The sequence below is a fragment of the Callorhinchus milii genome, unplaced genomic scaffold (assembly GCF_018977255.1).
Source record: "Callorhinchus milii isolate IMCB2004 unplaced genomic scaffold, IMCB_Cmil_1.0 Scaffold3, whole genome shotgun sequence".
Classification (NCBI taxonomy): domain Eukaryota; kingdom Metazoa; phylum Chordata; class Chondrichthyes; order Chimaeriformes; family Callorhinchidae; genus Callorhinchus; species Callorhinchus milii.
Window position 1 is genome coordinate 55,466,895 of NW_024704744.1, and position 17,392 is coordinate 55,484,286.

At 39.1% G+C, this 17,392-nt stretch overlaps 1 protein-coding gene across 3 annotated transcripts in view; it reads left to right on the forward strand.

The window, feature by feature from the left end:
• LOC103178921 (regulator of G protein signaling 7) overlaps positions 1–17,392 on the forward strand; it is a 285,543-nt gene that overhangs the window by 248,949 nt on the left and 19,202 nt on the right. For all 3 annotated transcript variants that reach the window (XM_042333318.1, XM_042333320.1, XM_042333319.1), the window contains exons 11-13: positions 11,858–11,956; positions 12,053–12,114; positions 12,855–12,965. In XM_042333318.1, the coding sequence (XP_042189252.1) occupies positions 11,858–11,956; positions 12,053–12,114; positions 12,855–12,965 (272 nt within the window). The remainder of the gene's footprint in view (positions 1–11,857; positions 11,957–12,052; positions 12,115–12,854; positions 12,966–17,392) is intronic.

The window sequence follows — 17,392 nt, forward strand, 5'->3', positions numbered from 1 at the left end:
ATTTTTTGTATCATTGCAGGCTCTGTCACGTGTCAGTCTTGCACTGATAACTGAAGCCACAGCAAAAGTGCTTACTTTGAATTTTTGTTCGAATTATTAAGAAATGATGAAGGTGCAAGACTAGAAAAGTCCTCTGCATTCCACCTCTGACCTTTTTGAATTTTAGTGTCCATTATTCCTAACTAGCTCTTTTCACTCTCCCAGCTCCACAACATGGATTAGGAGCATTTAAGTATGGCTCAATCCACAAATAGAGCACGAAAATGCAATATGGATTTATATGGATTTTCGAAAAGGATTTGAAGGTACCACCTAAGAGGTTTATGAGATAGATTCTGACACATGGGATTAAAGGGAAATGTGGCCATCTGGATAGAGAAATGGTTGGAGATCAGAAAGCAAAGGGTAGGAGGTTGAAGGAAGTTTCTCAAACTGGAAACATCTAGTAAGTGGCATTTCTTGGGTGCCTGTGTTGGGGCTGTTCTTATTGATTTTAGACACCAACTTTAATGAAGATTGTGAAATACTGCAAGAGGACTTATAGTATTTCAAAATCTGATTTGCAGGATTTGCAGCAGAGCGAGCAGATGAATTTCAAATTTGACTAAATGTCAAACAACGCGAAGACGTACAGATAGGTAGCAAGGATAGGTAAAGAAAATTCATCTTAAGATCGTTGAAGCTGACAGCACAGGTACACCAAAACAAGGTAGACAGAATCCTTTGTTTTATATTCAGAGGTGAAGGATATAAATCAAGGAAATAATGTTTACATTTAAAAAGCACAGTGCAGATTCACTCGGATGTTACTAGTGTTGACGCATTTCAGTTATGAAAAAAGATTTGGGAACAACAACAACAAATTGAATTTATATAGCATCTTTCACATCAGGAGGATATCCTGAGGTGCTAGACAGTCAAGAGTTTGGACCTGAGTTCGGGGTTAGATTTGGGAAGGGTGGTGGCCAAGGAGCCTGGGGGTGGGAAGATGGCTGAAGGTGGGGTCAAAGAGGAAAGTCTGGAGATGGACCTTGAAGGAGGTGAGACAAAGAGACTCTGGGATGGAGTTCTGGAGAGTCGGAGCAGAAAATCTGAAGGCCTGACCTCGATGGTGGGGCGTGCGGGGGGCATGTAGGCTTTTTTGCACAAGAGGGCTCATGGGTGACATGATAGAAGTCTTCAAGACAGAGTTAATACACAGTTAATAATTGGTAACTTGACATTTGAGGAGATAAAAGATTGAAAAAGAGTAATATTAAAAGCTATGGGGAGTGAATAGAAAAATAGGATTAGATTAGGTTATTCGTCTAGAGAAAAGCACCAGCACAGATGTGATGGATTGCTTTTGTACTGTAGCATTCCATGATTCTATGAATGATGGACTTTAAGTATCAGATATAAACAGGAGGATATCAACTGCATGTGTGACAGGGCTACTTGTGGTCTCCAGCCTGGCTGTCTCCTGAGCAAAACATAACCCCTTGTGTTGCTATTTTCAGATGAAATGCTGGACATACTTATCTTATTTTGACACACAAATAGGTATTATCACTCAGTATTGCCAGGCAGCATGCCATACCAGGAGACAGTATAACTCCCCATGCTGGAGGCAATCTGATTGATAGAAAGAATTATGCCTGTTTCAAAAGACTTCATTCTGCACAGAACTACTCAAGTCAACTTTGTTTCATACCCAAAGCATCTCATAACATCATGGTATTGTGTTAGACAGGTTTATATGGTTATATATAACTCATCAAAGAAGACACAATCCAGGATTAACTGAGAGTATATCTTGGATTCAACAATCACATACTTTCATCCTTCCAACACAAAAGAGTATTTTCAATATGGAAAGGCTTTTTGTGCTCACACTGTGATACTAAAATAAACATGAATATTACAGCAATAAAGCTGTTTATATGTCAGCATTAACTCTATAATTTTTGAAAGCTTCACTTTTATGTGCCATTTTCCCACATTCCAATTTCAAGATTACAGTATTTTTATTTCCTTCACTTTAATATAACCTCTTCATTGATTCATTCTTTCTTTTCGTTTTCTTTCCATCACCTTTATTGTACAAAGGCATGAATAAGAGTTTCAGCAACATTGGGTGGGAGATAAGGATGAGGCAGTCAATGTGGTAAAGATACAGTAAAACGGTCTTGATCAGGGTCTGGATGTGAGGGCAGAAAGAGAGCTAAACATCAAACTGCAAGCCAAGTGTTTGCACTGATTTAATGAGCTAGAGAGGCTCGGAAAGTTGAGGAAGTCAGAGCTGGAAGCAGGGAGAGAAAATAAGAAAGACCACTTTTGAAACAAACTTTTTGAAATTCACATCCCTCCTTCAGCTGAACTCACGTTGTCCATCTTTGTGCATTCACACAACTCCCCTTATTGAGAGTTTAATTAACATTCAGTGAGATAAACTGGGCACATTATCATCAGGTATTCAGCTGGCGATTTCACTACATATTAAGCTACAGTCATTAATCCTTCATTGTGAATCTCATCATGCATCAATGACATGGAGAATAGTGGAGCTTCCCATCTGCACTGAAACTCACAGACAGGACGACCCAGATACAAAGCTCAATAAAAGCATCACATTAACTTCACAGAGTATTTTATTGAAAACAATATACCAGTACCTTAGGGTAAATTCAAGGTTATTATCTCACCTTGTGGTCTGTATATATGTTTGTGTGTATGTGTGCGGGCGTGGATGGGGAGGGGTTGTCAGGTGACAATTATGGACAGCTTGTAATTTGCTATTATGAAAATACAAATATAGCAACAAATGAAGACTATTCAGTCATTGCAGGTTGCAGCTTCTATACAAAAACAAGTTATGTTAAATATATACAAGACATTGCTTTGATCAACAACAACAACTTGCATTTATATAGCCCCCTTCATATGGGCTTGTGTCCCGCAGGGCTTTATCACTGTAGTTGGAGTGCTGAGTGAAGTTCTGGACATTTAATTCCAAAAAGAACATCAAAGCCGTGGAAAAGGTACAGTGTAGGTTCACACAGAAAGTACAATACAATACAATTTACATTTATATAGCGCCTTTCACATTGGGAGGATGCTCAAAGTTCTTCACAGTGCTGGATGGGCACCCAAGCTGAGGGTAGAATTCAAAGGGGTGTGGAGGGAATGATGACCGAAATCCAGGTCAAAGAGGTAAGTTTTGAGATGGGCTTTGAAAGAGTGGAGTGAGGCAGAGGAACTCTGGGATGGAGTTCAAGAGAGCAGGGCTGCATGACCGAAAACTACATCGTAGCTAAGCCTTTCATCCAAGTTATTAAGCTGGTGAATTGTCGCTGGGCAGCTTCCAAGGCCAGTATATTGTTCCTAAGACTGGACATTGAAAACGTAATATAATATTCCTGATCAGATTTGACTACAGCTCTATGCAACCGCAGTAGCACTTCCTTGTTTTTCTTCCAAGGTTTGAAAATTGGGGTTGTTTTCACTGGAACAGAGAGGTTAAGAGGGGATAATGTTTTCAAAACTCTGAAAGACATTGAGAGGATAGCTAGTTTCCAGCTATTTTTTAAAAAAGAATTTCATTGATTCCGTAATAATTACTTATGGTAACTAGTTGGGCTCAATGGCCTATTTCCTTGCTGTACATTCCATGTAAATCTATGTACTTTCCAGAGTCTATTCCAAATGTGCAGTGCTCTGTAGATAAACCATCCATCTAGTAAGCAGGAATGGGAAAAAATTGTACATTTCTGGCTATTTTTGTATTTTTGTACTTCGTATTATCCAGTTCCACAATAAAAACAAGGTTAAACAATTTGTTTAAATTGAGGCTCCAGTGTTGTCCTGGTGGAGCACTGCATTGTTGGAGGTCCTATCCTTTGAATGAGATGATAAACCAAGGTCCCATCTGCCTGCTCAGGTGGGCTTTTAATTTCCTAGGGCACTATTCGAAAAGAGAAGTGAGTTTCTTCCAGTGTCCTGGCCAAATACAATTGGTCTTTCACTTCAAAGCTGTTTGTGGAAAATCGCTGTGCACCAACTGACTGCTTTGTTGCCTTCAAAATACAGTCACTACATTTTGCAGTATATTCTGTGTGTTTGAGACGTCCTCCTGACATCAAAGATACTATATCAAATATAAAGATTATTATTATACACGTAATTTATGATTTTCATAATTTTAATGACCCTTTTCCCTCACACAATGTTATACCACCTGCAAATGCAAACATGGTATCTGACCATTAATACCTTCATTAAGATCATTTACAAATTTCATGCAGAGCACCCAGGATTGAGCCCTAAGGTATAATGTCGGTGAAAGTTACCCAACCAGAACTGCTATTGCAAATTACCTTTTGTGTCCTGTTATTTAGTTAAATTATAATCCAATTTTTAAATTCCTCCTTGGTCTCAAGTGATTTCACATCAGCTGTAAATCTCTTGGGGAATATTTTATCAAATGTCTTTTAAACATGCAGATGTATATCATTCACCACACTATCATTTTCCACCATTTCTTTTACATCTTCAACAGAGTAAATTTTAGTTAAATGCTTTTGAATTGATGCTCCTTTTTAATTGTCTCAAATGTTTTTCCTACTATAGATGTCAAGCTAACAGACCTAGTATTCCCAAGATCACAGTTCTGGCCTTTTATAAAAATTGGAACATTAGCTATTTCCTAATCATCTACATCCGTATTTAATGAACTGCATAAAACAGATTCAACCACAGCTCCCCCTAGCTTTACCTTCATTTCCTTAAGTAGTGTTCTTGAACACTGTCCATCTGCTGTGTTGCCTCATGAATATTCAAACACAGCAGTTTTTATAAATTACTTTTCGTGTCCCAAATGAATATTCTATTTCTCCAATTACGCAAACTGAATAGCACTATCTTCTACAGTAAATTTGTTTAAACAATTAAACTTATTACATTAGAATACATTAGAATATACCGCACAGAAACAGGCCATTCGGCCGAATTGATCTATGCCGGTGTTTATGCTCCACATGAGCCTCCTCCTGCCCTTCCTCAACTAAGCCTTCAAGCATAACCTTCTATTTCTTTCTCCCTCATGTACCTATCTAGCTTCCCCTTAAATAGTTAGGGGCTATTACCTATTTCCCCATTTTTTTTCTCACTTCTCTTTTCTTTAAGAACCAAATGTTTTTAAACATAGTAGGAAAGTAGGAACATATCCAAAAACATACTTTTTTCAAGTTTTGTTTTAATTGATTTATCTTTTAATATGTTATCTATATTTTCTAATCTCTATCCTTTCCCGTGTTCTTATACGTTATCTTTCTCTCTCACTACATCTATTTCTGACTTTCCTCTTAATAGCAGTTTATTTCCAGTTTCAATTCTGACCTACATCTGTACCATAAATATTTAACTTGAACTCTCTCCGGTTGACCCTTAAAAGCATTTTTATGCAGCATATTCCCCTCTGCTTTATTTCTCAATTCATCCTGAGTTACTTACCCTGAGGATTTTAGACTGAGCTTCCAGAAATTTTACATTGCTTTCACTATCTCTTGCAGTTATTTGTACTACAATTTCAAATTTAACATATCAGTATTTTAATAGTTCACATTGATTACTTATTTAAATTGATATCAACAAGTCACAATTTTATACATTCTGTTTGTGGGACATTGCTGTCTACAAATTAGCTACCAATACCGAGGTAATACACAGTCAATGCACTTCATAGTAAATCCTGTAGAGACTTCTTCAACATTAAAGGTGCTAGAACAAATGCAAGGATTATTATTTTAATAATTATTACTATTATTTTATCTTATTACTATTATTTATTATTAATCTGATTCACAGATATACAGAAAACTTGCAATGTCCTTTTCCAGTGTCTGTTCTGAAACTTTCTTTCTGAAACTCTGCAAGCTCCCTGGCATGTTTTTTTCCTCCTTCTGGGCTCCCTGCGGGCAGCATTTCTTTTTTGGCAGAAGAACATAATCTTTTCCTTCATGTTTTTTTCTCCCATCATTAAACCCTCAGTTGAAGTTATGCCAACCCCTCGAAATGGTGTTCAGCTGCAGGGCTCCCTGCTCATCCAAACATTCAGTGACTCCATGCCAGTTCCCAAAATGGATACCTGAGGGCTTTTGCCTTTATCACCACATGGTCCACCTCCTAATGTTAGACCTCCACTTTATCAGTTTGTCCACACTTACATAGGCCGTTGTTCTCACGTTCAGACCATTAGGCAACTGCAGTTATTACTGATTCAGCGCTCTGAAACATTACCCTGTGTGAAAGGCACTATATAAAGCCATGTTTTTGTTGTGTGATGATTGAATGGCTTAATTCAAAATCGACAGCAAGTTAAAAAGTAGTGAATTTAATGATTGTATGTACAACACCAACAACAACAAAGTGCATTTATATAGTGCTTTTCACTTCTGGAGGACAGCCCAAGACAGTCGAAGGTTTTGGACTCAAGATGGGGATTAGATTTGGGAGGAGTGAGGGTCAATGGGGTGTGGGGAGGTAGGGAGTGCGCAGTGGTGGGGGGGAAGTTAATACATTGCGGTCAAAGAAGAAAGACTTCAGATATACTTTGAAAGAGAGGGAAGGAGTGAAATAACTGACTTGAAGGCAATTACATGGAATAATATGGCACGGAAACAGGCATTTGGTCCAACTAGTCGTGTACATTTTAACACCTCAAAGGGCTTGAGAAATATAACTGTGGCCAAGATAAAGTGCAAAGAATCCCTCACTAAAGGACAGTTGAAGAGAAATATTTTCAGGAGATTTGCAGGAAAAAAGAGAATAGCAGGGCAGTGTAATTTTGGAAGAGAGTTCCAGAGGACTTGGGATATGGTGACCAAAAGCTTAGACACTTAACAGTGGAGTGAAATGAATGGGTAGCCAAGAATAGACAAGAGCGGAAGGTAAAGGGTAAAATATATGAATGGAGAAGATTGCTTAGGAAAAGTGAGGCAACACCATGGATGGATTTGAATAGATTTCACTCCTTTGCGATACAGGAAGCCAAAAGAGTTTGGCAAGGCAGGGAGTCATGGGTACTCAGCCTTATGGTGGAGGCTGTAGAGTTCAGGAGATAGGAACTAGGGAAGCTGGCAAGGAGGGCATTGAAAAAAACTAAACTTGATGCGTGGAAAGCATGGATAAATTTAAGCTTGATGAGATAAGAATATAAGGGAGCTATGTTCTGGAGATGCAAGAAGATTATCTTAGCAATGGACTGGTTGTGAATTTTGAAATTCAGCTCAGAATTAAGCAGAATGTCCTTGGCTGTGCACCACTTGATTGAGCTTGAGCAAGCGGCCGGGGAGGTTGATGAAATCCGAGCCAAAGGTACAGAGCTGTTGGCAAGAGGCAAACGTGTATTGATAATCATGAATGACTATGAATCAACCTATGATAGATTCCTAGCAGCTGGTGCTGTTCTTCTGATGCCAACACAGCACAACAGGAAGACGTGGGTTAGGGTGAAATAAATCCATCTGAAATACACAGGACATTATCACCAGCATTAACATCTGCAGTGACACAGACTGAGCTGACAAGGAGATTGAACAGTCAGTTGAGGAGAATCAGGCCATTTTGGCTGTGCATCTTCACATTGGGATGTGTGGGATGACAGCATTAGTTAATGGCCACTTCTATTCTGAAGCCACCTTCTTTAGATAGGTTTCCAGTCTCCTCTCAGCCCCACCCCACAATAGCATAGCTGACATAAAGAGCTGTGTGGAGACCCATAGTATGCTGCATTCTTTGATAGTTTCTATATCTGGAACGCATTTAGCCTTTTCCTCTCCCTGTCATTTTCCATAGACTGGATGGTGTAAGAAATAGTTGATCAAAAAGGAGGTGAAAACATTAGTACAGACAGTTACGTCATAAGTGCAAGATTTAAGTTGCGCATCTCTGACTTGAAAATAGAAAAATCATGTTTAATATTTTATACACAGATGAAAACACGCTCACATTACAAGGATAGTTCACCAACAACAACTTCCACTGCCCTTCATGCGGAGTAGCACCTCAGAGTGCTTCAACAATTACGCTCCTGATCTCTGAAATTCCCTGCTTCAATCCATCTGCCATGTCCCCTGTTTTTAAATCCCACCTAAAGACTTACCGTGCGTAGTCCATTGACCGGTATCTGACCCTGCCACTGGAAAGTGCTCCCGAGATGTTATCCGAGGTGAAGGGCGGTGGTGCAAGTTGTTGTTGATGTCATTTTCACGAGTCAAACACCAGGGGATAAAGTTCCTAACATGGATTAGATTCTGGAATGGGAGAAGAAACACCTGGAATTTAATCATGGTGGAAACGCAATAAGTTCCATTATATTTATTCCATGTAATCCAAAAGAGAAAAAATGAAACATTATATTCAGTAAAGTACAAGTTTAACACCACTTCTTTAACAAACACAGTGGTGTGTTTTCTGTTGGTATATTCTGTTGGTACAATGGTACTTTCTCTAGAGGATTGAACTGAAAATATAAGTCAGACTGTTTCTGCAAAGATTTATAATGAAGTAATATCCTGAACCATATTGTGCTGGAAATGTTAACAAGGTTTGTCTGTCTCAGTACTGGCTGCTGCGTGTATTACAGCCATGATATTTTGTTCAGATTCAATAGCTGTTCACCTTTCAGGTGATCATGTACCGAGAGCAATACTGATGTATGCTTTACCTTAATTCTAAGACTACCTCAGAGAACCTACCAGTTTTCACATTGAAACAAGATGTGTGTTGTGGTAAATGTCCCTTCATATATTTTGCTATCTATAGAACTGGTTGAGATTCACTTCCTGCAGGCACAGATCTCCATGCTGCTATTCTGCACTGTGCTTTCCAGTATTAAAGGACTTGCCTTAGAAAGCTTGTTGATCTCATACAGAATCATATGAAACACAGAAAAATGTTCTACTTTGGTGAAGTTTTTTGTGTGCGGGGCTAGGGGGTGGGGGACAGAGGCAAATCAATATTTTCACACAAAACAAATGCAACTAAAGAAGATGCTTACAATTCGGGATACAATGTATTGGAATTTGTGTTGAGAACAATGTTTGTAATGTTATTCAAAATAGCATGAACATTACCTGGGAGGAAAGGAGGGGTGATTGTTTCATGGGATTTAATTTTTTTTGGTGAGCGAAGTTGTCCCCACTCACCTCACAATAAGCCGAATTAAACTGATTCATGTTCCTCAAATGCGAACTCAGGTCACCCCCCACCCACCCCCTGGCAACCCATACCCACCCAAATCTGGGTCCCAAATCATTGAAAGGTAATAGGAACCTGATTCCTTGCATCATGACCATTCAAACAAGTCAGTTGGCTGGATTGCCTTTCTGACCCGAGCAATCGTGGTCTGAGCCGATGACCAAGGGCTCAAGGTAGGTCTGTGTTCCAGGTTCTTTGCTCTTCAATGTGAAGGCGGATTAAACTCCTCAGAATCGTCAGTGCTGCAATCCCGATCCCAGCCAACACGGGCTGACGGCTGGTATTTCAGCTGCATCTAGTGCCATGAATAAAGCATGAGGAGGCTCAGAATGGCGGCAACTATACCGATCTGAGACCTCAAAGGCAGAACTCACAGCACAAGAAGTGCTGATAAGAACGGATACTATACTTGATCTTGCTATGTCTGGCAAGGTCAGGCTGCTCCATGGTAATCCACAACTCCACAGTAATTGTGGAGTCCTGTAATTTAGTGGTTAGAGCACTTGCCTCGCCAGCGAGAGAACCTGGGTTCCGTTCCTGAGCAAAACGTAACTTGGGCAAGTTTCCTTACTCCACATGTTGCAGTTTACCTAGTAGTAAGTAGGAACCCGGTTATCAGTTGATCGACAGATTGTTTTTCCGGGGGGGTAATAATCCCTTTAAAAAATAATACTATTAATAATAATTTGGTCACTCAATCTACGACTGTTTGTGAGATACTGCTGTGCGCAATTGGCTGCCGTGTTTTGCCCATAAAATGTATTCACTTTAATTTAAGTCAATTCACTTTACAGCGTATTCTGTGAAGCATTTTGAGATGTTTCGAAGAAGTGATAAGGCACTATATCAAATGCAAGCACTTAGAGGTGTAGATGTGTCTTCAACCCTGCAAGACAAAGTCTTAAATGGGTAGGACTGTCCTAACTGTACAGTTGTCTTGCTTGCTCACGGTGCCCTTCCATTAAAATAGAATAGGTTCTATGTCACACACCACTCAGCCCAATGACATAGCTGGTACCAGGGTTAAAGCTATCCCCAGTGGTCAAGCCTACAGCCTTTCTGCCCCCACCCTCTGGAACACCACCCTGGAATCCCTTTGCCTTGCCCCCACCCTTGCCTCCTTCAAGGTCTGTTTCAAGACTTCCTCTTTGACTGTGCCTTCGGTCTTTTTCCCACCCACACCCCCCTTCCCCACCCCTCCACCCCTCTCAGGGAAGAGAGCTATATAAATGCAATTTGTTTTTGTTGTTTCTTGTCCGGAACCGATAATTGCTGCATTTTATTGAATGATAATGTGACAATGGCTGTTACTTCAGTGTCAGTATCAACAACTTGGCGTAACTCACAGGTATCTATGTCTGCGATGATCGGCTCCAAAATATCTGATAAGTGTAGAATCAAATCACTCCATGAATTTTACAGTGTATCCTATATTGTATTATAAATCACAATAGATAACCTGAAGTAATTTCAAAGCCATAATTTCCTCTCAGGGTTCAAATACAAGTTTTAACATGACAAATCTTTTGAAAACAGCTGTTAGCCTCAGCCATAAAATGGATCAAGGTAAATTTCAAACACGGAAATCCTTGAGAGATTGGAGCAATACTGACTTTCAGGGTTGTTTCTTCACTGTCTGAGAACAAATTGCTAAATGTGGCTTGTTAAAGTATTACAATAGCAGGAGTAGGCATTAGCCCATTGAGAATGTTCCACACAATTTAATAACAATAAAGCTGCTCCTCCTCCTCATTCCACATAAATCATACTGCTGTGTAAAAGTGACAGGACGTTTGCATGTGGAAACATAAATAATAATTCTTACATTTGATATAGAGCCTGGAGCCTCTTGACTATAGAGTCAGGAGAACATCTCAAAGCACTACTGTAAAGTGTAGTGACTGTGTATTTTGTAGGCAAACATTATAGACTTGTAGAGTCATGGGTAGAGTACTCACCTCGCAAGCAAGAGGACCTGGGTTTGATTCCCAGCAGGGCGAAATGTTGGGCAAGTTTCCTTACTCCACACGCCTCTGTTTGCCTAGCAGTAAGTAGGAACCTGGTTGTTAGTTGATTGGTGGTTTGCTTTTCTAGGGGTAATAATTCCTTCCAAAAAAAAAGAAATGTGTTTATTCAATCCACGACTATTTGTAGGACACCGCTGTGTACAATTGGCTGCTGTGTTTCACCCACAAAATATACAGTTAATTCACTTAACACATATTCTGTGAAGCGCTTTGAAACATCTCAAAGGTGTGATAAGGTGCTATATCAAATGCAAGGGTTATTATTACTATTATTTTGGCAAGTCACAGTGGCTGAAATAATCCTGCTTTATGCCATATCCTCACTAGATTCGAATCAGCATTGGACAACTTCGGCAGTGTTAAACATTGAATATGGAACTCAGTGGGATCTCAAGTTACTAAAATTAAATGTAAATGGACTAACCAGTTGCTGTGGTGCTGGGTTAATACATGTTTTTGTAACAATAATGATAATCCTTGCATTTGAAGATTATTATTATTGTGCACAATGAGCACAACTAGGAGTGAAAAGGAGTATAAACTAATCACATTGTGCCGGTACTGTTTTGTAACAGTTCTCTATTGCACTGCAGTCTGTCTATGGATTACAAAATGATGTCCGAGGCCACAGTCCTACCCATGCGCCAGCACCAGAAGCCAAGCAGCCAACAGCAGACGAATTACAGCAACAGGTGGGTCACAATAAACCAATGTGCAATTCAAATAATAAAAACAATCATTTCCGGTTTGTGTGCATTTACTCACATGGGTCTTCTTTCATTTTACAGATAAAGTTCTGGCAAATGCAGTTGGATAGGCATCGGTTAAAAATGTCAAAAGTTGCAGAAAGGTAAAGTTACAATTGTTGATATGATAAATTTATTTGCAATTTTTTCCTGGTCTTGTGTTGATGTACCTCTGCCATTGACTACTAAGGAGTGGCATTAGAGTAAATTTAATTTACCCTCTCCTCTGCTTCATGCATCCTCAACCACTAAAAATTGGGAACTCACTGTGTGGAGCATCAGAAAAGCTACATAATACCATCTGGCTTAGTTGGTAGCACTCTCACCTTTTTGTCAGAAATGTGTAGATTCAAGTCCCATGTTGGGCGACTTTGAACTTATGTAGTCTGGGATGATGGTCCAATGCAATGCTGGGCACGCTGCATTGTTGGAGGTGCCGTCCTTTGAATGAAATGTTAAAACAAGATCCCATCTGCCTGTTCAGGTGGACGCTAAAAATTCTATGGCACTATTTGAAAAGAGAAGGGAGTTTCTCCCAATGTTCTGTCCAACGTTTCCCCAAATAAAATTGGTCACTCACTTCATAGCTCTTTGTGGACATTGTTGTGTGCAAAATGCCTGCCATTTTACCTACAAAATGCACAGTCACTATACTTTATAGCGTATTCTGTGAAGTGCTATGAGAGGTCCTCCTGATGTGGAAAGGTGCTATATCAAACATGAGGTTTATTACTATTATTATCACCATGCTGAAGCATGGCACATTGGTGCTCACACCATCTTACCCTCATAGATTCTACTTTAACATTTATATTACCTATCACACTGTCCATTTCTTCTCCAGTTTAATAGGATACACAGAACAGTACATGGAATTTGACCCATTTCTTGTAACCCCTGAACCTTCAAATCCATGGATGTCAGATGACATTTCCTTCTGGGAGCTTGAAGCCAGGTAAGGCTTTAAAATAGTTTTTCTCACCACTCTTTTGCTCCAGGCCACTTTCTGTAAAGTACATCACAATTATTTCAAGCAATATTTCAAGGTGGTAAAATAACTACAGAGAGAAATAGGGAGATTGAATTTTGGATTAAAGAAAAACTCCAATAATGTTACTACTGCATTTTCTCTGATTGATCTATTTAACTTTTTTTAAGTTTTTTGTAATTGTTAAACTTTTTAAAAATTAAAAAAAAATAGATTGGGTTTTGCCTACAAAAATGCACAGTCAATCCACCTTACGTTATATCCTGTGAAGCGTTTTGAGACATCTCAATGACATCAAAAGGTGCTATGTCAAATGCAAGAATTATTATTATTTTTACATTAGCATTGCATTGTATATCCCATTGTACTAACTGAAAAATAAATTTAGAAAATATTAAACTCTTTGAAAGGACAGCAATTTCTCCCCATTTTCCAGTATGCTAAGTGTAAATAACATGAACAAGACAGGACAAGTTTAAAGTCATCGAATCATACAAATTTACATCATAGGAGGAGGCCATTCAGCCCATCTAGTTTGCAATCGCCCTCAGAGCAAGCTTTTCATTCAATCCCATTGACCTGCCCTATCCTCATACCCCGTCACGCCTCTATTTTCATATTATCTGTATATTTCCCATTTGAAACCAACATTGGACTCTGACTCTACCACCTCACTTGGCAGGGCACTCCACACCCATGACTCTCTGAGTTAATAGATTTCTCCTAAATTCTTCTTTAGCATTTATTCTACTGGGAATTTAATACTGTCTTTTTTCTACCTCCCAACACACTTCTGGTTCAGCATAATGTGCTGATGTTTATGATTGTTTCATGTCTGTGACACTTACAGGCATAGTTTGTTCTTGTTCAGTGCAATCTCTAGAAAACTGGGTCAAACAGCAGAGACCAGGTCCTTTCAACTCACCCACATTAAGAATAACAAGTATGCTTTTTTGCTTAACTGAAAAGACTAACAAAATAATAGGGACAATGAAAAGAAGACCTTTAATTTTGCTTATTGTTTAAAGTAATTCTGCGTCTAACAATTCTTTTGTAATGCATACCATTCATTTAAAGTTGTTTTGGTGGGTGTTAGAGATATAGAGAAAGAGCTGATCAAGTGAATGAATCAAGAGTTCATTCCTCTAAATATTTTCTCGTCCAATGTTGTATTTGAACAATTATTTTGATTAAAGCCTTGTCTGAATCTGGGAAGATGTTTTTTGTAATATTCATAGTAGTTTGCATTTTCAGAAAGTACAATTGATCTGAATAAGTTGCTCTGCAAAACAGGAAGAAATGGTCCATGGTTACAGGCTTAATTCTAACCCCAATAGTGTTGCATACCCCCACAGTGCCCTCTACTGGATCTGTGCGTATCACTGGCTCTATTAATAGCTGAAAGAGTTCTCGGGAAATTCCATGGAGTTATATATGGACAAGTTGAAAGAGCAGAGGTGCTTTTGAATTCGCATTATTAATAAGCTAGGCTGTACTATTCTGTTTTTACATGCATAACACATAGTTTTGTTATTGTGTTTAAATATGTTAGTTCTTGCAGGATTTAAAATCTATGGCTTTGGAAAACATGTTTTACTTCATAGAATCATAGAAATATACAGTGCCAAAGGAGGCCATTCAGCCCATCGAGTCTGCAGCAGCTCTCAGAGCAAGGTGCACTTTCAATCGCACTGCCCTGCCCTATTCCCATTCTTTCTCTGGCCAGCTTTCACGCTAAAACAGCTACCTTCCAGGTGTCACTTCCAGCTCCTTGTGACATCCTCCTGATGTGAAAATACAATTTGTTGCTGCTGTTGTCATTCCTGCTTTACTGCATATGTCCAAAGCAAGAAGTGTCACTGGCAGTGACCTAATCAGCAGGAAGTCCATTTTAGCTTCCAAGGCGAAAAAAAATGTCTGTCTTCTGGGTCATCAGGTTATCGACAAGATCACTTCCTGCCTTATTCATGAGCAGCAGAAAGGAAGTGATGCTGGTGGCGGCACTGATGAATGAGAAGTTGGCCTTTTTCTTCGCGTGCATGAACCAGGCCATGGACAGAGAAGAAGTCAGCCTGTTGCACATGTATGCAGTGAAACTGACTATCATGCCTCATTATAGACTGGATTGGGATTTTATGGATCTGAAACATGACATTATAACAAAGTTTCAATAAAGTTGCTGCAAAGTCATAACTGACTACTTAAGAAAGAAGTAAAATCATGTTCTCCAAAGCCATAGGTTTTAAATCCTGCAAAACCAGCAATATCAAGTATAAATCACTGTGACAAAGCTTTGCTGCATTATTTTACATGGAATAGCTAAGCAATACATACTAGTTGTTAATGAAAATGCAAAGAAGGCTCTGCAATTCCAAATTGTCCAAACATAATTCCAGGGAATTTCCCAGTCCTAATCTTTAGGTGCAAATAAATAATTGATCCTTCCTTTGGATTGTGTTTCACCTCCTTTCCCCTCAAACTTCCTCAGCTCGGGCTTGCAGTCAACTGTATAAAGCTGGACTTGAAAAGCACTATATAGATTGTTGATGTCTTACTTACCCTCAAAATTCACAATATATATTTGTAGTTAAGCACTTTGATAGTTTCTCCCATTTTGAAAGGCCCCACCCCCTTAAGTTTGTACCTCCAGCTCAGGTGGCCAGCCAGCATCGTCAAGCAAATTGAGAGGTCCTTCCCATGTGAAAGGCACTAAACGAATGAATGTATTTTACTGTATATCAAATGTAACGATTATCATTATTTTTACAATCCTGTGGAGTCCTGTATCTCAGTGGTTAGAACACTCGCCTCGCTAGTGAGAGAACCTGGGTTTGATTCCTGGTTAGTATGAAACGTAAGGCAAGTTTCCTTACACACGCTCCTTTTTTACCTAGCAGTAAGTAGAAACCCAGTTGTTAGTCGCTTGGAGGATTACTTTTCCGGGGGTAACAGTCCCTTCAAAAAATAATAATAATTATTTGGTCATTCAATCCACGGCTGTTTGTGGGACACAGCTGTGCGCAATTGGCTGCTGCGTTTCGCCCACAAAATATACAGTCAATTCACTTTACAGTATATTCTGTGAAGCGCTTTGAGATGTCTCAAAGACGTGATAAGTTGCTATATCAAATACAAGGATTAATTAATTTATTATTATTAAAAAAAATGAATTTAACACCTTCCAATCTGGAATCCCAAAGAAATCTAAATTTGTATTATTTGTACATAGAAACAAAACGCACACTTGCATTCAAATAAAATAAACTTCACGAACCCACTGCATTCAGGATCACATCTTACTTTAAAAGCAATGTTTTCCATATCTACTGCCAAAATTTGGGGATTTGGGATTTTGGAGGCAGCACATGATGGAAACAGGGCTGTGAGGTTAGCAGATTGTTTGGAATGATGTTCTTGCCATCTCTCTTGTTCAAATAACTTTCTTTCATCTACGAGCCAACTTGTGATTTCAGTGCTGGCAGATTTTCAAGAAGGGCATGTGGTAGGGATGACAACTGTGCCAAATTTCATATTTGTTTTTGAAGCCTGATTTGTTTTCTAAATTCAGAAGCACCTAGAATCGGGTCAGTCTATCCCCAGCTGTACATGCTCAAGGGACTAAATATTCTTACTGGCCTGGTGAACTGCTATTAATTTCCTGACATTACTTCAGGCGTTAGGTGAGAGGTTTCCAATTAATCGAGCAATCTTTGGATGAACGATTCCTCTTGCTGCTAAATGTAGAAACAGATCATATGTGGGAATCTGATCCCTGTGGCTAGAATGGCATCTGGTTTTACACAATAAGGACTACATAATAATGGTTTACATAATAATGATTGGTAGGACGTCTCAAGCCCCTTTGTAGGATTTACTGTGAAGTGTATTGACTGTTTTTTGTAGATAATTGCAGCAGCCAATTTGTGAGCAGCAATATCTCAAACAGCTATGAAATTATTGATCATTTTTTGTCTGTGGGTGTATAGGGATTTAGTGAAAGAAGGAAAGGGAGAGGAAGTTCAATTTCTGGAAATAGTGACAAGTTGCTTAGTGCACAGAAGTGTTGGGTTGAGCAGGTATATGTTCTTTCACCATATTATTATTATTATATTGGTAACAATTCTACTCAGCTAGTGGTATCAAAATTAGAATTTCAATCTCCTCGCCCACTCGTCTCCACTTTTAAAACCCACCTTAAAGATCCATCTTTCTGACCATGCTTTCAGTGCCCACTTTTCCTTGCCACCCTCCTGAGGTTGGGTTCCCAGTCACCCGTGTGAAGCACTTTGATGTGTTCCCCGACGTCTGCAATCCTCTAATAAATATAAATTGTTGTTAGAGTCCTAAATAGTTCAATTTTAGAGCTTTCAATGCTGTATCACAAAGAATCTTAA